The following is a 24,487-nucleotide window of genomic DNA, read 5'->3' on the forward strand; positions in this document are numbered from 1 at the left end:
CTAAATCTTTTCGCTGTGGCTCCAACTCTTTGTACAATCACCCCAGACGGTCAACAAGAGTTCAGCAGGATGTTTCCAGTGCCTTTTCCCTCCTTGTCGACTTTTTCGAACTTGTGGACCGACATAGAGTCTACCAGTTGCTGTGGCTATTAGGTCGAGTGGCGTAACGACTGAGCTAGAATAGTTGTAAACTATGACCGGATGAGTGGGACGCGGCCAGGAGAGTGCTAAGAGCATTGGGCATTCATCACCACTGATAAGCCCGTGCAGATCAACCGCAACGAAGAATGTGGAATACGAGGCGTCCTATTTTTTGGAAATTGTATCAGAAAAAAACCGACGTGACATCTTCATAGTCCTGGAAGAATTACCGGACTGTGATAGAGAATAACGAGCCAGGATGAGGCTCCAAAGATAGGCAGCGAAAGCAAACTTGGGCACATCTAATGCTGGAGATTCCATTGGTGGTAACCTTCATCCACATTCGATACTGATGTGATGAGAAGGCATGAAGCAGGTCAAAAGAAGTTTCGCGACAACTGTGAACCTCGAGAATCGACTCCCACATTTCAAAGTAGTCACAAATGCAGCTTAAAGCCATCCAATGCCTTCACGTCGTCGACTTGACCGATTGATGGACAGTTCTCGCAGGCAACCAACCAGGTCGTTTGCCAGCAGCCATGTCGTCGCATTTAAACGGTCATCCTCAGATCTCCTAAACATCTATCATTACAAGATGTACCGAGGCATCTCCATTAAGAAATCATTGAAATGTATCATAAAAATTCTACGTCAACGTTCGTTGGTCAGCTTTTCGTATTCGTATGGCGAAAAAAAGTGAATGCAGAAATCTCATCCCGGATGTATTTATGCAAAACTAAGACGGTTGGAATAACGTGGTTAAAATCAAATATAATCTATGCTTGGTATGATGATTTTGACTTTACAAGACATTGTATATACTGCCTGTTACATAGTGTCTATGTCGATGGATCACTAGCACTTGTAGTCGAAGTGCGAGGATTCAGAGCTTCACCATTACTCGTTCGACGAGTTGGTCCATCTGGTGATTGAAGTGGAGCGGTAGAAAATCCTGATGAGATTGTAAATGCCTTGACTCTCGACTTGATTTTCAATGGCTCTGGAGCAATGTACGACACGAGACTTCCGACGATTGGGATCGATCGTAGTATGCTCTAAAGCGATTGAGAAGAGTGGAAACATCAGCAAAACAACAAACATCAGCAACAAACACCGATTTATGTGAAGTAATGACCTACAATTACTAACAATAACGTAACTTACTTCACCATCAGCTTCACTCCGAAGCTCTCGTTCTGCTTGAGCTATGCCATCCCTGATCACATTGGCTATATCTTCCATATAAGCAGGATCTCTCTCCAATTCCATACCCTTCTTGAGCACAATCTCAACACAATGTTCAATCAAGTCTTCTGTAAAAGGTACTTCGTCCTAAAGTCGATTACAAGCGTGTGAGTGCGCTTCATATATCCGTTCGAGGAAAAAAAAGCCTCAATGTTGTAATTACCAGACCAACACGTATACAAATCCCAGCACCGCCTTCAGACAGAATCCCAGCTGCTGCTTGGCCACGAGAGAACAATGATCCATATTGCTTGGCTAGCTCATCAGCAATTCGACCATTCAGATAGTCCAAGTCTCGCAACACAGTATTTGAGAGACTGGGCTTATCAAGTTCGACATACATTGGTGTATATCTATACGATGTGATGAGATGGAGTCAGAGTGCAGGAAAAGTCAAGGAAAGCCCGACGGAATGTTACCTAATGGCCCCCAAACCAACCCATATAGTCTCTTCATCAGACCCAGCATCAACAACAACTCGTGGAGTTCTCGGCCCTCCAATTGAATCAACAGTACTGCCAGTCAACGACGAACCACCATTCGATGCTCTCACAATAGATCCTCGTGGCAATACTACTGAATCGGCAACAGCTCCAACAGCCCAACTCTTCAAATACCGTAGTGTAGGACTGTGCTTGCTGACTACATGTTCAAATATATGATTGTATTTCAAGGCGGAATCCACCTTCTCTGCTTCGTGTGCGAGTTGAGATGTAAAGTTGAGTGCTTGGTCTTCTTGTGATTGAGGAGATGCATCTGCACTTAATGGTCGGTATCGAATACAAAGTAAACCGGATACGGATATGAGATCTAAGCAAAGGTGATGTCTCATGTCATCCGAAAATAGAGAGAATATCTGGGTATCGGGTAACATAGAAATAATCAGCAATCTTAATCGTCTCAGACACCCCAAAAAAAAGGTTCATAAAGTTGTATTCATTGTTCAGCAAGCCCGACTTACGTATTTCGTTCCCATGTCTCCATCCCCAACATGAGCGAAATATCCGACTCGTTCTTCCATAGATATGTCTTCACCACGAGTAGGCGACGACAAAACTCGCTCATTATTTAACGACAGCATAACATCTAAATTTGCCTCGAAATAATTTCGATTCAACGTAGGATGAAACCGCACAATACAAGTCAATGCAGTAGCTTCCTGAGGATTCACACACAACAACGTATCCTCCTTTCCAATAAAATCCGACATGCTATTTACGAGCTGATGTGCTTTTCTCAATGTCCTTTCTATCATACTGGCTCCAACTGTTTGTGCGATCACCCATATAGGCAGTACAGTCAAGAGCTCAGCAGGATGTTTCCAGCCCTTTTCTACTGATCCTCGGCGACCTTTTCGAGCTTGAGGTGTTATAGAGAGTCTACCGGGGCCTGACACTATTACATCGAGTGGTGTACTGACTGGTCGAGCTAGATTTGTTGTAAGCTGTGGAGGGATGAGTGGGACATGACCAGTTGAAACGAGAGTGCTCAGAGCTCGCATTGGGTCTTTATCGCGAGGATCAACGGTAAAGAAGAATGTAAATCCAGGAAGTCTAAGTTTTTGGAATGGCGTTAGCAAAAAAAATTCAGCTACTAGAACTCGCATAATGGTGATATAATTACGCTGAGATAGACAACAATGAACCCGGATGAGTTTCCAAAGAATCGGCAGCAAGGGCAAACTTGAGCACATTCAGTACTGGAGATTCCATTGGCGGTAGACCTTCAACTATATTTGATTCTGATGTGATCAAAAGGCAAGAAGCAGGCCTGCAAAGAAGGATTCATTGATTGAACGTCACAGTATTAAATCATTCTCGTCGCTTACCCAGTGACGTGGAGCCACATGCCAAACTGATCACATATCTCTCTCAGAGCCTTCAAATCATCCACTTGACCCATTATAGGCGACCCAGCCTTCCCAACCACCAAACAAGGCCGTTTACCAGCAGCCACATCAGCATTGACCGCCCTTTCCAGATCGCCTACATCCATAATCTCACTATGCCGTAAACATGATATTCTTCGTACCAGCACATTCTGGATTCCATAGAAGCTTCCTACAACAGGCCAGCACACTGAAACTGTAGCTTCAAAATCGTCTGCTGCTGTATCGGCTGATATGTATATAACGGGTATCGATAATGTCGACGACGCGACTCCCGATGATTTCTGTAGAGCACATCGTAATACAGGCACGAGTGGGAAATCTAGTGGATTGGCTGATGGGTATAGTCCACCTTGGAAAAGCACATATTTAACAGTATAGATCCCAAACGCCCTTTTCAGCCATTCAACAACCGACATTTCAACTTGTCGTTCAATAGCTCTACGCTGATCTGTTGATACTATAGCCGGCGAGTGTATCACGGCGCTGATTTGTGACATTAGCATCGAGAAGTGTACTTGTTCGGGGGATTCTTTTGGGACTGGTGATTCATCAGGTGGTGATAAGGCCATGTCTTCCATCTCACGAGATATGAGCGATGCTAATCTATTAAGCAGACCCGCTGTATCGATATCATGCGTTTCTGGAATGAGTGGTGACGAAAATATGTGTGGTGGGAAGGAGTGGGTGCTAGAAAGAGCAGGAAATGGATTCAGCAACTCCTATGTAAACGTAAGTAGGAATTCGAGACTCACTAGCTAAATTGTAACATGTCTAGTAAAAATCCCTAGTTGAATTTTCAAGCTTGCGCGTCAGAACACGGTTACAAGGACCAGATGAGCTAGCTCTGCGCACCTGAAATGTCTCATTAAGCTCCTAAATAATTCAGAACCGTCAGTCATTGTCAAAACACGAGTTCGAAATTTCAAAAAGCATTGACATCAAATGGTTGAATGTTTGTCGGTTATGACATGAAGAAACGTACTTGAATACGTGGGTCAAAGAAGAATGAATTGTCCAGTACATCCTGCGAGTCTTGTCTTGATGGTGCTTCATGACTGATTCCTTCACCCTCGGTGCTGATGACTGCTTCACCCTCTGTGCTGGCGTTTGGGTCCATTTCGCAGAGCAGATTCAATCCTTGGGCGTGTCCTAGCAGTGGGGAAACGCGTGCAGGAGCCTTAAATTGAGGCTACTTGTCGTTGTGGTTGTCCAAACACTTGGAGTTGAGCAGATTGGCTGGCAAGTAAAGAACAGCCAATTGGTGGGTCAATACTCCATTGTGGACGATCACGTAGGTTGCGACGCGAGAAACAAGTTCGTAGTGCGTAGGATCTGAGCAGGATCAGCTCTCGAACTTATTTAACAATCCAGCAACGATGTCGGACGTCAGAACTCGAGGGCACAAACTGTCAATGGAAACCACTATGTGTCTATGATCATAAATATATAATAATGATTATGCGATAACGCGTGTTGAGGGTTGAGGAGCCGCGGATTTCGTTCTGTTTCCACAGTGACTTTTTTTTGGTCAGCATAATAGCACGCAGCTACCTACACATTTCCAAAAATAGCGAATATGTCAAGGTTGAAAAGAGTCAGATGGCAAGCAGCTGCACTGTCACGACCAACGGTTGTCGCCAGTTGCCAGCCATTTGCACGAACAATCACCATCCCCACCCCTACCAATATCGTGAGAACACTGTTGCAAATTGATTTTTCAAACAGTAAATAACTTTGGAATTCTTTGAAGGATCCCTGGGCAGAACTACTAAAGGCCAAGGACAGCCATCTTGCTGACATCAAACATTCTGCAACCAGAATCACGGAGCTGTCGGTAGAGCTCAAGGTACGAAGAACTCGCTAACGCATTTGAAGGACATAAATTCCTCATTCATCAACCACTAGGCAAAAGAATTCAAACTGGCTAGCGTACAAGATCTTCTACTCAAAATACAGAACAAAAGAAATGCACGTGGCGCACTGGGTAAAGTGCCGTGTTCTTATTGTTTTCTCTGCGTTTTGACATTCTTACTTTCTCCCTTCAAACCATTAATAGCTCTTTGTTCCTTCTACCAGAATATCTTACTGCTGACGGTGAATTTGCCAATATGCCGGGAAAGGGTGTCCAACGTCGACTGGATGAAGCCCTGAGAACGCATAAACGCCTCAAGCCAAAACTGGAAGAATTAGCACAGTCTCGACGTCTGAGATTCACGGACGTCAAACACTCGTTTGGAAGGATATATCACCCCTTGTCTCAGCACTTTCATGGAAACGACGCTACGTGTGTTGAGATTAGAGTTGCACAGTTTCCATCTACAGAAGTTGTATGTCTGGAGGCCATTCTTGACGTGGGCAACATCCCTTATATAGTAGTGTAGTTGGTTGGGAAAAACACCATATATAGTAGTACAGTAGTTGCATTGTACATATGTGTAAAGAAATTAAAGTAAGTGTCTTTGCAAACCAATAGAACCTCTTTCTGTCCATCAACGTCCGTATCCCCTTCGAGTTTGCAGTTAATACATCTTCCCTTGGAGAGACAATAGACCTTAGTCGCGATTGTAGACAGTGACGTTCTTCTGGCACGAGAACCGTGGAGAACACTTTTAAACGCACAGGACACAGCATTGAACAGCATCTGCTCGTCAACTTATTTGACATTCCAGTAACGAGATGAGAACGGCGCATAGGGAGCACAAACACCGAGCGTTGTGTCTTGTAAAAGTAAATTAATCGTATGGAAAATAAAAATTAATCTAATCCAAGGTCTCTAGCTTCCTCTAACTTCACGGCATTGCCGTGCCTTCGTCTAACCTTTGATGTTGAAGCCCGACCTCAACGCTCTGTCTAGTTGTTCTAATAATTACCATATCTTCGTCCGGTTTTCATCGTGTAATCCATGACGAAAATGGCGCAACTGTTCATGGGAAAGGCTCGTATTGATACAGGAACTAGCGATTGGAATGTGTGAAGAGTGTGTCAATTCAAGTCTTACTCCAAAACCACTCACCAAACCCTCTAAAGAAGCCCTTCAGACCGTCAGTCTTGTATATATAGGATGTGACTTCAAACATGTTATTCCACCTTCTTGGCTTTATGTCTGGTTGACACATGTATCTGTTTTTGATGACATCCGCTGGAAGAGCTAAAACAAGCCGTGTTAGCTGCAACTCATTTTGCTAAAATCGTGATTGCAATGCCTGCCCTTACCAAACAGCCAGAATGTCTGAGCAGCCAATCCACCTGCCCAAAAGGCCACCGAGACTTCAGGAACTTTGAGCTTTCTATAAATATTGTCGAGGTTGATTAGTTATTTTGTGCTTATCAAGAATGAGTATTGCTGTTGTGTATTACCTCAGCATATCTTGATATATCGGAAACGAGCCCCATAAGACAGCAAACCATGATCTGAAGGCTGATCTCCGTTTGTGGGAAGATAGAAAATATGAATCATGTTCGTAAGTGAACCAAAAAAAGTTAAACGAGTAAAAAAATACCAATGTTTGGCACAAGTCCAAACCAGAGTGCTGCAGGACCATTATTCCGTATCTGCGAAGAGGTGTAACCATGGTGAGCTTGTCGTCGATCGAGACGGCCTTGTACCCACCACATACCAGCTGTTTAGCACAATCTATCGGCCCTTTATACACACGAGCTGCCTTGTCATACTGCACTTGCAGTTTGCTCTTGAGAAGTTCGACCTATGTTGAAACACGTTAGCTCAATATACATATATGGGTTCTGATCCTGGTTTGCTGTCTTACCGGTGTCGCAACAAGAGGCACCACCACGCCAGCTCCTAGTCCAGCCAGAGCATGCTGTGGTACTGTCAATGGTTTACTTGGATCTCCTCCTTGCAACAAGAGCCGAAAATTGGCCAGTGCGAAATACTGAGTCGCATCCATTAAGCCCCATCCTATCAATGGAGGAGTAGCTCCTTTATACAAAGCGAAAACCCCTTCTCGGCGAACTGTAGCTAGTAAGCAGTCAAGTGGTCCTTTGAATCTGCCCAGTCCTCCTTCGGACTGTATTCGGACCTGGGAACCAAAGTACGATCAGTTTCAGCTAAATATCCTGGATTTTCCAACGATTCAGATTTTCAGGTTGAAATTGATCAGACGCTCGAAAGAGGATGCCGTAATCCTCAAACAAGTCAAAGTGTTTTCAGATGTTGCATCCACCGTTCTTTCTTGTTAGTAGTACCTTGACTGTATCGAAAGGATGCTATTGATGACGGATTTAGTTACGTCTTGCATGTTTATTGTATGTAATCTACAAGCTTACTCCGATCTATCAAAAAAAGTTAGTGAAACCAAAACAGACATTTTGATGTACTGGCTTTATTACCAAAAGCTTTGTAGCCCCAGAGAGGATTCCAGCGATTATGCTTGTGACCCTTTCTACAGTGGCAGCTCGTTCTCTAATGGCTGAAGCCTCCATCTTCTAGCGGATGTTGTTGCTTACAACAAGTTCACAAGAACGTCATTGTACGCAAGTTCTTCACACAAGACGAAAACGCGTCAGATCAAAGCGAATTATTGATAAAGTGCGTTCATGCATCAGTAATCAGTCGTCAGACTATGGTGATCGGTTAGTTTGTTGCTTGAGATATCGAACTTTGCACGCAAAAACCATTAAATAGTAGAGAAATTAGCTAGTGTTTAAAGGTATCAAAAAAATATGTACAGTCAAATGTACACAAATGAGATTATCAATTATGATCAATGTTCTTCGGCAATTACATGCATGCTGGTGGTGCTTTTGGTTTGTTGTAGAAGACTAGAGTTTGTTCGTGTACGGGCTGCCACACCGTTGAGTTTCTGCGTATCAGCAGCTGAATCTACAGATCCTGATCGTGGGCGTTGTGGTTCGACTGGATTAGACGATTTGCTGCCATTGCTGTTGCTGGTGGAGAAGTTTGACATGAACGATGGTGTAGTGACGGCCAACATAGCTTGATCGAATGACCTAGATCGTTTACCATGGACGGCACCAAGTAGTGGATGTGGTGGGAATGGTAGTTCACGCAAATTTTCTGTTGTTCCTGACGGAGTGCCGGTTCTTGACATTGACAGGGAAGACCCAAGAGCCCATCGACTCATAATGGCGCTAGTTGAGCGACTCATGTCTGCACTAGATGGAGTGTTGACAGAGCTTTGACTGCTATGGGATGTAGTGCTTTCAGAATCAGGGCGATTCAATATATCGGCAGATCGTGCTCGACTTCCACCACCATGCCCTTTAGCATTTCTAGCAGCTAGCTTTTCAGGTCGTTCCGAATTACGTGGTTTGGATCGTCGACCTCGTAACACACTCATCAGCTTGGTGACAAACATCATGGCTGCAGCTGGTCGGAAGGCTTCTTCGACTTCTTCTTCAGTGACTTCAGCCAACACACAGTTTTCTTCAGTTGGCATCATTGGGTAGGCGCCATTTAGAGTCACCCATGGGTGGACCTTGATTTCCTGGAGCGAGATACGGTTTTCGGGATCCTTGTTCAACATGCGTTCGAGCAGGTCTTGCAAGTATGGGCTCAAGTTGGGAGAGATGAGTGGATCCTCGGCAGTGATTTTGCGACATAGGGTGATAATACTGGGATCCTCGAATGGACAACATCCGTGGACAAAGCAGTATAGGGTTACTCCTAATGCCCAGACGTCGACAGCTTTGCCTTTCATGTGTTTGGTTTCAGCTATGGAGTTTTTGGGATGTTAGTATTTGGAATGCAAAAAACCCCATGGTTTCCTTGCGTAGTACTTCATAGAAGACTTACTCGCACAAGCCTCCGGTGGACTGAAGAGTGGCGAAGTGTTTTTATCATCCAATAATGGATCATCTTCACCTTCTTGAAACATGTGCGAGATACCAAAGTCGGCAATTTGTACAGTGTGGTCGGCAGTCAAGAGCAAGTTTTCTGGTTTGATATCACGATGAATGATACGTTGGAAGTGTACTGTAAAAGAAGAAGTCCTTGACTTGTGAGTGCTTTTGATACGACAAAAAACAACAATCCCAAGAAGTTACTCACGATATTCCAATCCCATCACCACATCTCTAAAGTACTTGCGAGCCATATCTTCACTGAATGGTCTAACAAGTTCTCCGGGTACGATTTTCATTACTGGTCCGTACTCGCACAATTCGAAAACTGTTAACAAAAAAACGTAAGCAAACAATACAACTGAAAGTGCAAACCATGACTTACTCATATACAGATTGTCTTCACTGGCATCGTCCAAGACTTCAATTAGCGCATTAATATTAGGATGCTTGGAGAGCTTCTTGAGAATCGCAATCTCTCGTTTAATGGCTGTCAAATGATCAGCCGGCTCCACAGTCGAGTTAGTCGAAGTAGGCGAGTCAGGCGATGGAGTCGAATTTCCAATTTCACCAGAGTGACGTCTTCGCGGTGGACCACCAGCATTAGCCCATCGAAACTTTTTCTTTAATCGAGATTTCGAAATGATTTTGCAGGCGTAGTAAACACCAGTTTCTTCATGTCTGCATAGCACTACACGTCCATAAGCACCAGACCCGATATCACGGACCATGTAATACTGGTTTACTTTTCCCTGTGTTGTTTCGGATTCACCTGATGGTGATAGGAGGGATACTGGTGATTCGTTGCGGTGGTAGATGGTGGTGGTTTCGACTACTTGGTGGGATCGGCTGAGACTTCGTCGGGATGATGAGACATTGTCTGGGAGGTTGTTTAGACTTGATCCTACTGATCGTGATCGTGATGCTGCGAGTGACATTCCAGCTTTAGGGAGACCCATATCGACAGATGGGTTTCTGCGTGCTGTTGGTAGATTCTGGTGAGCTGATTGTGGTCGTGGCCATTTAGGATGTGTAGGTGCAGCAAACACGTCATCAGACGATGAATGCCGTCTTGTTCCAGCTTGTTGCACCTGCTGCTGTGGTATCACAGGTGGGTAAATCTGATCAATCGAGTCTCGCACCCGTATTGGGCGTATGGATCCAGGACGGTGAAGTGATAGTTGGCCGACACTGTTGAAGGAATCACCAACAGACAACCTCAGGTATGGATCTGGCATGTCATTGCGTAATCCAATGCTTAATGCCGAATTCGAGATATTGTGTGCGCGAGATGTCATTGATCCTAAAAGCTTGCCCAGACGGAGTGACGACTGGGATGATTGAGGCGAGAAGCTGGTATCGGGTGATGTTTGCGACGGTGATGTACTGGCGATTTCTCCTGTTGAATGTGAGATAGCTAGCCCACGGGAGCATTTCAATGATGTGCTGCTACCATATGGGTTTTGTTGTGGCCTAGTGTTGATGTTGGGTACTGATCGTTTCCGTGATTTCTTGGAATCAGCAGAATCCGATCGTGGCTGTATGGCAATCGGTACTAAATCTGCTGGTGAATATATCGGGTCTAGAATTGCCAATGACGACTTTGAGCTTGACATGTCGTGTTGTTTGTCAAAGTCTCCTAATGCAAATGATTGGCGTGATGGTTGATGTAGAGTTACAGAAGATCCAGTTTTAATCGTACTTTGTGAAGCATATTCGCTTTGTTCTTCCGTTCCTCCGAATCGTACACCGCCATTAGCAGAGCTTCGTCGTGACGGTATAGATATTTGACCAGGTTTCATTATACTGGTTCCAGACTTGTACGAAGCAGCAAATGATTGTATGCTGGTTTCGATGCTGTTTGTTGAATGCCGTGTGCTGTATGAAGGTATTCTGACTGTGTCGTCCGGTATATCTCGTGCTGTTGCTGGTATATTTGACACAATTGTAGCTGCAGATGTGTAGGAGGAGTTGTTTGTACAGGATTTATCGGTATTTTTGGTCTTTCTCCTCCAAAATTTGCCTTCCTTTGAGGATACATTGGAGTTCGACCGTGACACATCGGATAGGGGTGGTTTTGAGGCCGAGTGCAGTAACGACGGTTGAGAATGAAACAATTGCTTTGAGGAGTCAGTCGAAGTCACGTCGTTGGTTGCTGCGGCTGGTGCAACATTGGCCGAAGGTCGTCGGAATGTGCCCAGTAATTTATCAAAAACACCATCTAAAACCATATGGATTTTGGCGTGGCGTGGAGTACCACTACCCGATGTAGGTCGCGAATTTTGAGAAATAGACGAATGTTGAGAAATACTTGTACTGTTTTTCCGGTGGGTTAACAGGTCGATGTATATGGGATCATGACTTTGGAAGGAATCTAAAGACTGGGCCAAGATATCGCCCCTAGCATTAGCTGGCCTTTTCGGTGCTGGCATAGTTGTAAAAAGTTCGTGATATGTTCCAAACCATATATGTTCACGTTATTCTTTGATGAATCAGACACGTCAAGCAGAGCTGCTCTCAAACCAGAGCAGACTGTTTCCCCGATCGAATACTTGTATCGGGCACACTCAAATCGTACAGTGCGGGTCACTGAAGATTTCCTTAATTGCAATAAACGGCTGGCAAATCGACGTGTTTTGCAGTTTGAATCGATTCAATCACTAAACCCCAACCCGAAAAAGATCCAAGTGTCGACTCCGTAAACACTAGGCGCGTCAGCAACAAGCAAATATTTAGCTTTGGAGGTCAGCGTCCGGGTCGTCCATAGACACACTCTGACAAACAAACTATTGACCGACGCAACTCGTGAATATTCCACCCTTCCAATTCTAGAAGGAAACTCGGAGACTGTACTGCACGCCTTACACACGATCAAAGTATTTTCACATATAACTGTTGACCGGTCAAGGTTGATTGCTTTCACGCCACCATTTTTGCGAACACTAGTCACCACTTATCTTTGTGCTGTTAGTTTATTTCTATTCTTTCTTGTTTTCAAACTACTGGAACAGATAATAAAATAACTGATTCCGCATCATTCGTGTCCCTGGTTATAACCCACATACGACACCGGCCAACGGCACGAACAGTACTTATAAGCAAAGCATCAAGCGCGAAATACGAGGTCATATCCCTACTCATTATGTTGGTGACATTCAAAGTATCGACTTCAGGAGCCACCATGAATAACTCTTCATTCAGACTGATAGCGACTTCCTGTATAGTTGGCGTTCGAGACCTAATGCCAGATTCCGACCACAATTTCGACTTGTCTGGTAACGTGTAAGAGGACCTCACACGACTATGGAATGGATTTATACTCAACAAACCGTCATTGGCTGGGTTCGAGTCGTATATGATTGTGAATCGGCTCACAAGTCTAGTAATGGCATGTGAGCTTGTCAGGTCTGACAAGTGCCTCCCTGTTCTGGTGTCCAGCACATGTGAGAATATTCTAAAAATGATGTTTAAAAGTCAAATCTAAAAACAAAATACCAACAAGAGATCAATCTCTGGTATTACTTACGAAGGACGTCCGATGTTCATGTGACTGCCCTGCGTAAACAGTACAAACGCTTCATTCAATCTAACTTTTCGAGTATCCTCATACCACATCGGACTCAATACATCACGGGGGAGTTTATCACTAAAGGAATATAGCAGTTCTGGGTCTGCAGTAGGTGAGAGCTTCCATAAGCTCAATTTAAACAGCACATTCTTTGGAAACATGTTGTTCGAGTCCACTAGAGCATACATGTCGTTGCAGACAACGCCTAAGTCATAAAAGGTCAATTTTGGACGGAAGCCGATAGTTTGCCTATTACTTTTTAACTGAAACTACCTGCAAAAGCTGTTGTTCCAGTTAAAGGGACTGAAAACTCCAGTTTTCGAAGCCAACATCCAGTCTTGCCATCAAATAAGTCCCGCCGTAATTCGGATACGGAAAACGGTGGGCTTCTACCAACCATAGCAGATAGCAAAACTACAAAGTTTCCACTTCCAACAAGTTGTTCCATCTGTTGTGGCAAAAAGTCGCGGTCTGGTAAAGTAACTGGATATGATAGAGCAATAAGCGAATCGAATCAAAATTTGATATTAGGAATGCTGCATACATACCGAGAATAGGTACGATATCCGGTCGACACAAATCGAAGGTGACAATATTCGCCTTCCCACCCGCAAACCCATAATAATCAAAGCTTGATTGCCTCGTCCAAACACGACTACCACATACATAAGCATCTTCACTAGCAGCTCCATGCACAGCAATAACTTTAGACCCTTCCTCCAACACGAATTCATTCACCGGTATAACGTCCACAGCCTTCTCACTAGTGGGAACACTAGAAAAATGTTTACGTGACGTCCATGCTGCCTTTAGCCGTACGAAATGCTTGAAAGTCTCTCCTGCTCGCAACAACTTTTGCGCGTTGGGAGCATCAATTTTCGGTTTCCAGATTGTCGAGTCGTTCGACGCGAGTAGAGAGTGTAGGTATCGAGAAGATCGAGATAGATTCAATGTAGTTTGAACGTCGCAGTTTGCTAAAATGTGGAGATGAATGTCTTCTGGCAAGCCAATAAATGTGGTTGTTTCTTCATTCTAGATTCGTCAATGGTATTTGTTAAAGGAATGGCATCAGCAAATAATGTACTTGAGACTTGCCATGCTTTCGATGAATATGGCTTCCAACCTCCTTCTGGTCTCAAGACTCAGAAGGCACTACGACAGATCGTCGCTAAATTCTGAGCTATTGAAAAGTAGGACTGAAAGAACGGAAAGAAGGAGATTCTCGTTGATAATCGCATACTATGTCAATTTACGAAGGAATATATCTCGGCTTCCGCGTATTTCAATCAAGATTTCTTACTCAGTGTGACCTGCAAAACCGCGTTTTGGAATAGCACGCTTTATCAGTAACCACACGTCACAGTTGTATGTATCTCAAATAGCGAATCCTTTTTTTTGAAACGGGTCAGAAGTAAACTATTTTGAGGTTCATTTAAATCCAATGGCAATGTATCCATCCTACTTGTTTGCGTCTGCACTTCTCCAACCGGCAATTGCATAAGCAGTATTCCTAAGTCTTTTCAGCCCCCTAATCCATGACGGTGTTCTCCTAATCGTAGCTTCCTGTTTATGAAACGGCAAGAAGCCCAACAACATCGAAGTGAATCTACTGACGCCATAAATTACCAGATTGATAGTACATAACGTCAAGGCGAAATACACCAAGGAGCACGTCTCCATCCATAGCACCACTACACTAAATATTGACGGATTATTCGATGGTCTTATTATTGGTTGCCTTGTTGCTATTGTTGGCCTTGGTAGTATCGTGCGTTCTGCGACAACTTCATTATGGCGATCGCTCTGTCCCGAGGGATCTGAGAATGTCAGCAGCGACATTGATGATAATGAAGTAACATTCTGGTCTGGAGGTGTGCTGGTGAGTCCGTTGACATCCACGTCGTCGATACTCGAGTGCAGACTTTTACTCGCGTCGGTTATCAAGCTTTCTAAGATTGAGCACACTCTAGTGTATGCAGCATCGTTTACCAGATGACTTCCTTTCGGCGTTGGAGCATTGTCGTGGTTATTGGGTGTTAGTGAGTCTAGAGATCTTGATGGCAGTATTGGCGGTTTCGAGCTTAAGAGGGATTCAGCGGCACTTGCGATATTAGAATCATCCTAAAAAATACATTCAAACTTGTGAGTGATGATTCTTTACTCACTTTGTTTCAACCCAATGCAGTCAACGCGATCTATAAATATTTACTGCCGCTTGTCCTGAAGAGGCGGTACTCCTAGCATTGAGCACCATGTTTTGAAGACGATCCGGACGATAGAAATTCAAATACTATAGATATGTATTGAGCAAAGATATGTAGTTTTATTCCTAAAATGTTGCTATGCGAAATCCCTACTACGCTTCTTGACTATTGCGCAGAAACCCCACCCCTCTTGTGCTTTTTTCATTCAGACTACTCTGCCATCAAATCACCATATTGGTTGGTCTTCAATTTTGCAGCCTCATATTCCTCACGAGTACGTGGTATAACTGTGGTTGGTTGACGTGACCTGTCACTGTTGCTATCCATGTCAGTATCAGCATCGGCATCTTCATCATATGTAACATTGTCACGTTTTATACTGGTTGCTCTTTCATTTTGAGAGCGTATACGATCCCATGTTGATCGATTCCATCCTCGCTGTTCGGCTGTTGTTTCTGGTGGCGTTGCTCGTTCGTCTGGTTGTGATGTTGGAGCGTTAGGTGTAAATCGATTTTCAGGTAATGGTGAAGAAATGTTGGGTGTGAATTGAGGTTGCATGGGTTCAGCAGCATCCGGGTCAGACGCTTCAGCCTCTTTGCTTTTTCTGGCTGAAGCTGGTATGTTGAAGCCTTTTGCTATCGGTTAAGGATTCTTGTTAGACTACTCTACTTGTTTCCGGAGGGGAGCTCAATTTAGATCGTATTCCACGTCGACTTCAAACAGCCAACCTTGTTCTAGTAGTTTCCTCATTTGTGAGTCCAGTGGAAGCTGATTGGCCAATACAGACTTGGCTTTTTGCTCTCCAAATTTTCGTCCAACAAACTCTCCAACAAGTCCGGTTCCAATAACCATCATGACACCAGGCGTCGAATTCCAAGCGACTTTTCGGCGAGAATCTAATTGCACAAATGGAATCTATATCAGAACAAGTATGATTTGGAGAGTCCACGATTCAGTCTCCAGTCAGTTTTTGGACACAACGAGCTGGGTTTATGGAAGTGTAAAGCATCGGCGAAACATCAACAGACATCGCCTTGAGTGACGTGAGACTTACTGACAAAGAAAGCAGCTCCAATACCCGCTATGATTCCGCTGAGATCTAATCGATTTGAAGGAGCTTGCATGAGCCAACTTCAAAATCTTGAATTCCAAACCAAATGTCACCTACAGTAACCCAGAAATCCTTCATTAGCAGCCGCTACGACACGCGCTTCTTGCTGCGTAGGATGATACTCTTGAATCTTTTGTCGTAATTGCTGCCTTCCACCTTCATCGTGTTGGTCTTGGGCCATTGTCGTCAACTTCAATTTCCAAAATCACAAAATCAGGCCTAGAATAAGCGAATTAGCATATAAGTACTGGACGATGCCACCATCCAAGAAGAGAAAGACCAAGAAGGGAGCTGTTTCCTCTGACGAACCTGCTGCAGTCGAAGAGCCAGTTGTTGAACAAGTTGTAAATGATCATGTTGTCTTAGTCACAGGAGGCACTGGTTTGGTAGGAAAAGCTATATTACATGTCATTGACAATGAGAAAGATCCACGATTTGCAAGAAAAGACAACGAAAATTGGGTCTTTCTCTCCTCAAAGGACGGAGATTTGAGGTGTGAACATTTTATCATTTGGTGCAGGTTGATCCGTTGATATTGACGAGACAAGTGTTTATATAGGAATTATGAATCAGCAAAGGCCATGTTTGAAAAGTATAAACCGAACCAAGTCATACATCTGGCTGCTCGAGTTGGAGGCCTGTTTGCAAACATGCACTACAAGGCCGAATTCTATCGAGAGAATGCAATGATCAATGATAACATTATTCACTTGTGCTACGAGTTCAAGGTACACTACTACATTACTATCTTTCCACAGTGCCTCACTTACAAGTTCTGTCAAATCAACAGGTCAAAAAACTAGTGTCGTGTTTGTCAACATGTATTTTCCCTGACAAGACCACCTATCCTATCGACGAAACCATGATCCACAGTGGTCCTCCTCACGAATCCAACTTTGGATATGCTTATGCTAAGAGGATGATTGATGTTATCAACAAGTACGCGAGAGTGAACCAAAAAAACTCTTAGCAAAACTCTGTAATGACATAATTTAATCACGCTAGGGCTTACAACGATCAATATGGATGTCAGTTTACTTCAGTGATTCCTACAAACATCTTTGGTGAACATGATAACTTCAATTTGGAAGATTCTCATGTTATTCCTGGATTGATTCACAAGTGTTATCTCGCCAAAAGTATGATCATGTATGCACAACATCGACAAGGCACATGAAACTAACCATCGGTGTCTATTAGAAAACAAGACCAAGTTTGTCGTGTCAGGAAGTGGAACTCCTCTTCGACAATTCATTTACTCTCATGACTTGGCACGGCTCTTTGTCTGGGTTTTGAGAGAATACACCGAGATTGATCCCATCATTCTTTCTGGTACGTGATATGCACACCTCTTTACGTAGAATGGCAGCTAAGCGCTCCTTTTCATAGTTGGTGAAGAGGAAGAAGTCACTATCAAACAAGTAGCAGATTCTATTGTGAAAGCTGTTGGTTTCAAGGGTGAATACACCTGGGACACGTCAAAAGCTGACGGACAATACAAGAAGACAGCCAGTAACGAGAAATTGCGCAAGTATCTGCCAGATTACAAGTTTGTGCCTTTTGATGATGGTAAGTTCGTGTTTTGGTAGGACTCAGAGAACCCATTGCTGAAGCTTTTACGTGTCTAGCTTTGAAAGATACCGTCAAATGGTTTTTGAAGAACATAGATGCTGTTAGAAAATAGTTTGCTTCATATAGATCATTTTATCAGTGCGTCTCCCAAATCTTGTGGTTTTTAGGTTTAGGCGTTTTTGCAGATTGCGAACGATGGAGTCATCAGAGATCGATACGAGGAGTACACCGCGACTTTTACGAGAGTCAGGAGCGCTCTCCTCTGCCTCTTCATCAACCTCATTCCCTTCGACAAGCTCTCCAGGCTTGAGTTGGTCGACTAGATTTAAACGAAACTCGGCTATAAATTCACGATCTCCTTCTATACCATTACAAAATGTTGCTCCTACGACCAGGAAAGGTATGCCTCTCCTCTTTGATCCTGCTTTGAAGCGGATGTTATCATCAACATCAATTCAAAACATCGAAAAGCATCTCGTTGCGGTTTCTGATCCTTCTATTTACAAAGACAATCTTTCAATCTCCAACGACAACACAATTCACTTACTCGAATCTCTCTTTCCTTCTAGCAAAACAACCATTCGCCACAATAACTCGTGTAGCAGAGGTCGATGGTCGACCAGCTCGCATCTTTTTCGCTCCAACGTTAGATGCAAACGCCATATTAACGATCTTGGGAACCACCATGATATACAGTATCCTGCTAGTGATCTTGTATCTAGTCCTATCGGCACGATTCCAGGAATCCTTCTTGACAAACTCGGTGTCGGATTTCATACGAACCAATTACGCTGCTGGAGTCAGTATACTTCTGATTGCTATATCCGGAGTATGGCATTTTGGGAGTGATTACTATAGGTTGCATTATGATAGTAAAGGTATGAAGGCATTCAAGGTCGTATCATAAATGTTTGAAGTGTAATAACTGCTTTTTCATCCGCTAGGCCAACACACAGATCCGACCGATCCGTGGTCTGGGAGTACATCCGAAATGGATTTTAGTTTATTGAAAAGTGCTGTGAAGAAGGAAGGGGAGATTAGAGCTATGAAGATGCCTGAATGGGTGTTGAATCCGATGCAGCCTGGGTCGTATCTGGCTAATCGCAGTGTCCAGGTGGTGCTGCTTGATATGAATAGGGATCCAGACGTAGAGGTCTCGGTGTCGATGTGAATCATAGTTCAGTGAAGGCTGGATTTTAAGAAATACCCAAGTATTGTTATTTTGTCATATATTTTATCCTTAAAGTAGTATTAGTCAGTAGTAAATAGAATACCTTCAACACGTACATGCACGCGCGTCGCCCAGCGCGTCGCTCACAATTTCCAACGCTTTCGTGTCTTCGTCAAAACACTTAGGACAGCTCACAGCAAACCCGAACGAGTAATAATGGAGACAGTCAAATATTTACAATCGCTACCATCTATACGAGAACGTGCACAACTCGTCCTCAAACATCCCAAAAGCCTGCAACATTTTAATCTACATCTCGACAAACTGCCAAATGTAATCCAAACCGTGTTGGATCTAATCAAGCGAGACTATTCGACGCCTCAAGACGTGCCAGGTGATTTACGTAGTTGGAGGAAATATGATTTTACCTCTTTTTATGTGTTTCATCATCGCTATCAACACTATCATTATACTCATGTTCATGTTTCTGCTCCATTTTCATATAGCACATTCCAGGTGGCGGCATTTTGAAGCTCCAGCTAAATCTGGCGGTGATAAGGTAGATCGTATTGGGACGTTGATGAAACTGTGGAAGGGTGATGATGTGGAAGATAATGATAAAGCAGAAGAGGAAGATGATGATGATAAAAAGGGAGGAAAGAATGCTAGTACAAGTAAACGAAAACGCAAAAACACGGTCTCCTCGCCGTCTTCACCGACACGTCAATCTGCACGATTATCAACCACAGCCAAAACAACCAAACCACAACCACACAACGAAGACGCACTAGAACGAATCCGTAGACTCCTAGACCTATTCGTCATCTCCGTGTTACTGGATGCAGGTGCAGGAAACACGTGGAAATACCACCCAAAAGGCACATCATCCGATTCAATCATGAATCGATCTGAAGGACTGGCTGTAGCTTCGTACGACTGGTTTAACGATGGTGGATTATCGTCGTCGCCTGATAAATTTCCTCATCGTGTCGATGCCAAGAAATTGAAGAGTGTTAGTGTAGATGATATCAAGATCGCGTTTCAGGTTACCGATGATAATTCACTTGTAGGTGTCGACGGACGCTGTGAGTTGCTGAATCGGTTGGGTCGTGTGCTGGAAGAGAAGAAGGTGTATTTCGGTAAAGGGAAGATCGCTAGACCTGGATTTATGCTGGATTATCTGTTGGCGCATCCCACAACAACTACTACGGATGGCAACATATCTGTATCAATCAACGCGTTATGGACTGTAGTAATGGACGGCCTTTCTGGTGTCTGGCCAGCAACACGGACCAAACTGAACGATATCTCACTAGGCGACGTATGGCCATGCAACGCAATGACATCAATATCAAAACAGCTACGTAAATCACACGATAAAGTAATCACATCCTATGACATCGCAGCAGACAATCTAGTCCCCTTCCATAAACTATCGCAATGGCTTACATACTCGTTAATGGAGCCGCTGTCCCTGCTCGATATAACGATACGGGACGCACATGTCATGACTGGGCTGCCCGAGTATCGGAATGGGGGATTGCTGGTTGATAGCGGTGTGTTGGAGTTACGGGCTGATAGTATTGGAGAGAAGGATGGTGATGGGATTCCGGTTTATAATGTATATGATGATGTAGTTGTGGAGTGGAGGGTGCTGACTGTTGCGTTGCTTGATTTGATTGGGCAGGGTGTGCGTGAGAAGCTGGGGATGTCGGTTGAGGAGTTGCCGTTGGTTAAGGTGCTTGAGGCTGGGTACGTTACTCTCCAAATTTGGAAAAAAGAATTCCGCCAGTTTTTAAGTGGACGCTTGTATGTGGCTTACACTTATATCTTTCAGTAACAAATGTCTTTTTTTCTGTAGGACCTGGAAGGCTGGGAGGGAAATCGCTGCAAAAAAGCGTCCTGCTACACGAGGACCACCAATTAATATAATTTCTGATGGTACCGTGTTTTGAAACTGTCAATTATCATGCAAGAGGAAAATAAACATATATCGTTTGTCAGACATTGTTGGCCATGTTTATAGACCGGTGTCTTCCATGGATATGACCGAAAAAAAGCAAAAGCTGTCTCTCTAGAAATGTTTTCAATGGAGAAACAGACTCACCGGTAAGGCTTATCCTTGAAGTGCGCATTAGGCCCTTCATTCTTGACTGTTTTGATTATCGCATCAGTGAATCCAGAGTAGGTTCTAGCAGATGCAGCTTTGATTGTGTGATTAGAGGATGTCTAGTGGCTGTTGTTTAGAAAGAGATGTAAGCTTTCAAGGTCGAATATTATCAGATGGTATTTGCAGATGTTCCTTGATATTGCAATGGACAATACCAGCCATACTCACAAGCACCAAAACCCACATTGAATTAAGTACTCACATGCCGTACACTAGCCATGGTACTAACTAATCCTCCAGCAACTTAACAGCCTGAACAGATAAACTCTCAGGTCCCTTTGACAACGCCTCCAAGTATATCAAGAGCCAAGGTGGTGATCATCGCTTTGTACAAGGACGACACACCAACCTCCTTCGTCAAACCGGCACCAGCATTAAGCGTCCCCATACACCATTTGGTACCAGCAGTGATTTGATCTTGGGGTTAAAGAAGGCTTGAACTCTTCGTCCCATTCGTGTTGTGCTTAGTGTGGTTGAAACTGGGACTGCGAATTCTAGCATGTGTGGTTACTTTGTTTCGCGCTTGGAAGTCAATTGGGATGCGAGGAACTGACCCAAGTCGTATGACTATAAGAGAGAGGCATAAGCGTGAGCCAACAAAAAAGGCCGTCCTGAACATACTGGTAATAGCTCACTGGGAGCTCTGGAATTACTTGCTTTACATCACAATTCACCACGTACTGACACATCCCCACACAAGGGTTAATTAGATGACAACGAACTAACGAGAAGAATACTCCATGTTTTTGGTGCATGCGTGATTAAACGAATTCTTCTATGTAAAAAAAACCTTTCTATCTGGTTTGACAAACTACCACATTTTATGCATGACTTCTAATGAAGCTGCTCTGAATAAGAATGCAGCTCCGTTGGCCTGTTGCAAAAGGTAATGAGAATGCAGATGATCAACAAAAAAGCAAACAGGGTCTCCACCAGGATGGCTACAATGGAGCAACACACTTACTGGGAAGGCTCTCAATAATGCAGGTCCTAGACCCTTGAAGAGCGCACCAGGCCCTTCATTCCTGACTGTTTTGACTAGCGCATCGGTGAATCCTGAGTAGGTTCCAGCAGGTGCAGCTTGTATTTTTGATTTGAGGACATCTGGTGGCTGTTGTTTGAGAACGGTGTGTAAGCTTAAAGTCCAGCAGAATGAGATCGTATTTGGATTCATGGCTTACGATTGCAATGGACCACATGGCGACACCAGCCATACCTAAGCACAAAAAATTGGTTAAAAATTTGTACAAATACCACAAGGAAAACAAGTCGCCAGATCAACTTCAAATAACACTGACCTCCAGCAAATATAACAGCTCCAACAGACAAACTCTCCTGTCCCTTTGGCTTCAAGGCACGATACACGGCCTCATAAGCAACGAAATATGCAGCAGATCCAGGAATATCACGAGCCAAAGTAGCAATAGTACCTCTATACAAGGACGACAAACCACCTTCCTTCATCATTCCAGCGCCGGCATCAAACATGCCCTTATACCGTTTTGTTCCAGCAGGCATCTGATCTTGTGTTTGGAGCACGACCTTGACTCGTTCCATTGGTGTTGTGATTACTGTGGTTGGGATGGCGGAGAAGCCACCAGCGATAGCGAATTCTAGCATGGATAGTTCCTTTGTTTCGCGTTTGGGAGTCATTTGGTATACGAGGGACTGGCCCAAGTCGTATGACTGTGGTTTGGGAGAAGGAGAGCACAGTGAGTGGAACAAAAAAGTAGAATAAAGAACACCAACACACGGCCTCTGTAATATTTCCGTCGTCATCACATGCAGTATAGAGCCCACATACGACAACGCTTTTCACATTACGTACCCAGAAGGAGAGAGCAAACATAGGAGTAACACCAATCAAAGGAGACGACATTCCCTTGTATAAACCGAGCAGACCTTCTTTTGCAACAGTCTTTTTGAAACAATCTACCAAACCAGAGTACTCATTGGATGTCTGTAATCGCACTTTTAATGTATCGAATGGATGCTAAAATGTTGGAAAAAGATGGCAAAAGGTTAGAAATAGCTTCAAAACAAGAGACTGATGCATTCAAATCAATCAGTTATATATGAGTTGCAAAGAACTTACACCGGCCAATACAGCACCAATACCACCAAATCCACCACCAAGAAACGATTTCACTTGGTCCATTTTTGGAGGTTCAACGACCTTCTTTTGTTCGCTCATATTGGCAAGATGGCTAGTTCTATAAGTATATGGATTACTTAGTTGAACTTGTCTTGTCTATTAATTTACTTGCTTAAGAAACCAAATGGCCGAGAGCTGGGATTTTGAGTTTGAAAAAATTGCAATTCAATGACATCACACCCAAACGGGTTTGTGATGAATTTTATTTGAACGTGATGTCGTGATGTAACTCCATAAAATTGTTAAACGTGGTCGTTTGGGTATTCGTCACGTCCAACTGGCTAGCAAAACATGCAGACGATGTTCTTCAGTTCTTCAGCCCTAGTTCCTTACAACAGGCGTACCTTTCCACGGATGCACGCGGCTGTACGTGTAAAGCACACGAATTCAATGTTATGTTATGTCACCTCCACTGGTTGCAAAAACGCGGGTTGCTGTGCACAAGAACGCGAGAACGAGAAGGACAAGGAAAAGAGAAGATTCATTCATTCTTTCATCTATCGACTTCCTGTGTAACAAGCAATCGCCAGTGCTTGTTAAATCGTGTTGTCTCTCCCAACTGTCTCTACTTGATCCCAAGTTTCCAATGATTTAGTAGATTTCAGGCAATTTTGGAGCAGGTACTTCAAATTGACTGAGGGTTCATTTTCTCGGTATCCGAAAATCCGAATACAGACCCCATATTGTGAACATAGAGCGATCACTACCGAAAACTGGGTTGGCATTAAGTGGAATAATTGTGAACTACTATGGAAGATACAGCCAAGACAGTGCTTGCTAAACCGTAGTGTGTCTCTCGACGACATTGACTTGATCACAACTACCACAACTATCGCAAGCCACCGATGCTTCATCAGAATCAGGCAATCTTTGGGTAGGCACTCCAACCTGAGAGAGGATTCTTTTTCTATGTATCAGAGCGAAGAGCGTCATTGGTGAAGATAGAGCGATCGCTACCAAAAAACACTGGGTTGGCTTTAAATTATGAAATAATTTCGACGAGTTGAAGCTCAACTGTGGTTGGTGATGTACAACTCACCTTTCAAAAGCTGCGTGTTTTGCCACCATCTAAAGCTTTCGAGATATCAAAAGTGGATATAAAATTATTTCCTTTAAATTGGCTCGAATGGACAAAAAATCGATCCATCTTTCAGGGAGCTGCCACAGTCTCGAACGCACGCCTCACATAAAACCAAGTCTATTACTTGCTTGAAAAACGTGTTTCATCACCGTGAGCCAGCAGCTATCATCGATTTTGAATCTGTTATGAATTTTAGCAGGGCTGAATTGTTGACCCAGGGTCCCCTTGAAAGGCTCAATCTTGCGCCGCGCCTCACAGGCGGCCTGCCTTCTCAGGCGACACAGGGCCCTTCCACTGATTCCCTATGGAAATGGTTCGAGACGAATCTAGGAACGAGAGTTGTGGATGAGTGGCA

General features: G+C 43.8%; 6 protein-coding genes across 6 annotated transcripts; 2 read left to right on the top strand and 4 right to left on the bottom strand.

The window, feature by feature from the left end:
- Positions 1 to 980: 980 nt before the first annotated feature.
- SmJEL517_g01296 (uncharacterized protein) lies at positions 981 to 4,394 on the bottom strand (the record flags this gene model as incomplete). Its single annotated transcript, XM_031167224.1, has 10 exons — positions 981 to 1,196; positions 1,306 to 1,473; positions 1,550 to 1,739; positions 1,806 to 2,242; positions 2,348 to 2,939; positions 3,010 to 3,156; positions 3,215 to 3,964; positions 4,030 to 4,061; positions 4,130 to 4,150; positions 4,260 to 4,394. The coding sequence occupies 10 exons, from the start codon at positions 4,392 to 4,394 to the stop codon at positions 981 to 983; spliced, it is 2,688 nt and encodes an 895-aa protein (XP_031026809.1).
- Positions 4,395 to 6,136: 1,742 nt separating this feature from the next.
- SmJEL517_g01297 (uncharacterized protein) lies at positions 6,137 to 7,720 on the bottom strand (the record flags this gene model as incomplete). Its single annotated transcript, XM_031167225.1, has 10 exons — positions 6,137 to 6,231; positions 6,291 to 6,425; positions 6,491 to 6,564; positions 6,635 to 6,695; positions 6,778 to 6,829; positions 6,895 to 6,981; positions 7,045 to 7,317; positions 7,484 to 7,504; positions 7,565 to 7,570; positions 7,628 to 7,720. The coding sequence occupies 10 exons, from the start codon at positions 7,718 to 7,720 to the stop codon at positions 6,137 to 6,139; spliced, it is 897 nt and encodes a 298-aa protein (XP_031026808.1).
- A 281-nt stretch (positions 7,721 to 8,001) lies between these two features.
- Positions 8,002 to 11,532, bottom strand: SmJEL517_g01298 (uncharacterized protein; the record flags this gene model as incomplete). Its single annotated transcript, XM_031167226.1, has 4 exons — positions 8,002 to 8,972; positions 9,054 to 9,233; positions 9,309 to 9,428; positions 9,486 to 11,532. 4 exons carry the CDS (start codon positions 11,530 to 11,532, stop codon positions 8,002 to 8,004), a joined length of 3,318 nt encoding a protein of 1,105 aa, XP_031026812.1.
- A 4,705-nt stretch (positions 11,533 to 16,237) lies between these two features.
- Positions 16,238 to 17,667, top strand: SmJEL517_g01299 (GDP-L-fucose synthase; the record flags this gene model as incomplete). Its single annotated transcript, XM_031167227.1, has 7 exons — positions 16,238 to 16,476; positions 16,543 to 16,711; positions 16,774 to 16,922; positions 16,989 to 17,122; positions 17,184 to 17,315; positions 17,373 to 17,552; positions 17,612 to 17,667. 7 exons carry the CDS (start codon positions 16,238 to 16,240, stop codon positions 17,665 to 17,667), a joined length of 1,059 nt encoding a protein of 352 aa, XP_031026811.1.
- Positions 17,668 to 17,750: 83 nt separating this feature from the next.
- SmJEL517_g01300 (uncharacterized protein) lies at positions 17,751 to 20,681 on the top strand (the record flags this gene model as incomplete). The annotated part of the gene is made up of 6 exons (XM_031167228.1): positions 17,751 to 17,955; positions 18,125 to 18,433; positions 18,500 to 18,722; positions 18,912 to 19,120; positions 19,233 to 20,478; positions 20,588 to 20,681. The coding sequence occupies 6 exons, from the start codon at positions 17,751 to 17,753 to the stop codon at positions 20,679 to 20,681; spliced, it is 2,286 nt and encodes a 761-aa protein (XP_031026749.1).
- A 1,026-nt stretch (positions 20,682 to 21,707) lies between these two features.
- On the bottom strand, positions 21,708 to 23,090 carry SmJEL517_g01301 (uncharacterized protein; the record flags this gene model as incomplete). Its single annotated transcript, XM_031167229.1, has 6 exons — positions 21,708 to 21,770; positions 21,861 to 22,007; positions 22,078 to 22,112; positions 22,195 to 22,582; positions 22,725 to 22,889; positions 22,992 to 23,090. The coding sequence occupies 6 exons, from the start codon at positions 23,088 to 23,090 to the stop codon at positions 21,708 to 21,710; spliced, it is 897 nt and encodes a 298-aa protein (XP_031026769.1).
- Between the last annotated feature and the right edge of the window lie 1,397 nt (positions 23,091 to 24,487).

The sequence above is a fragment of the Synchytrium microbalum genome, assembly GCF_006535985.1.
Source record: "Synchytrium microbalum strain JEL517 chromosome Unknown SmJEL517_scf0004, whole genome shotgun sequence".
Classification (NCBI taxonomy): domain Eukaryota; kingdom Fungi; phylum Chytridiomycota; class Chytridiomycetes; order Synchytriales; family Synchytriaceae; genus Synchytrium; species Synchytrium microbalum.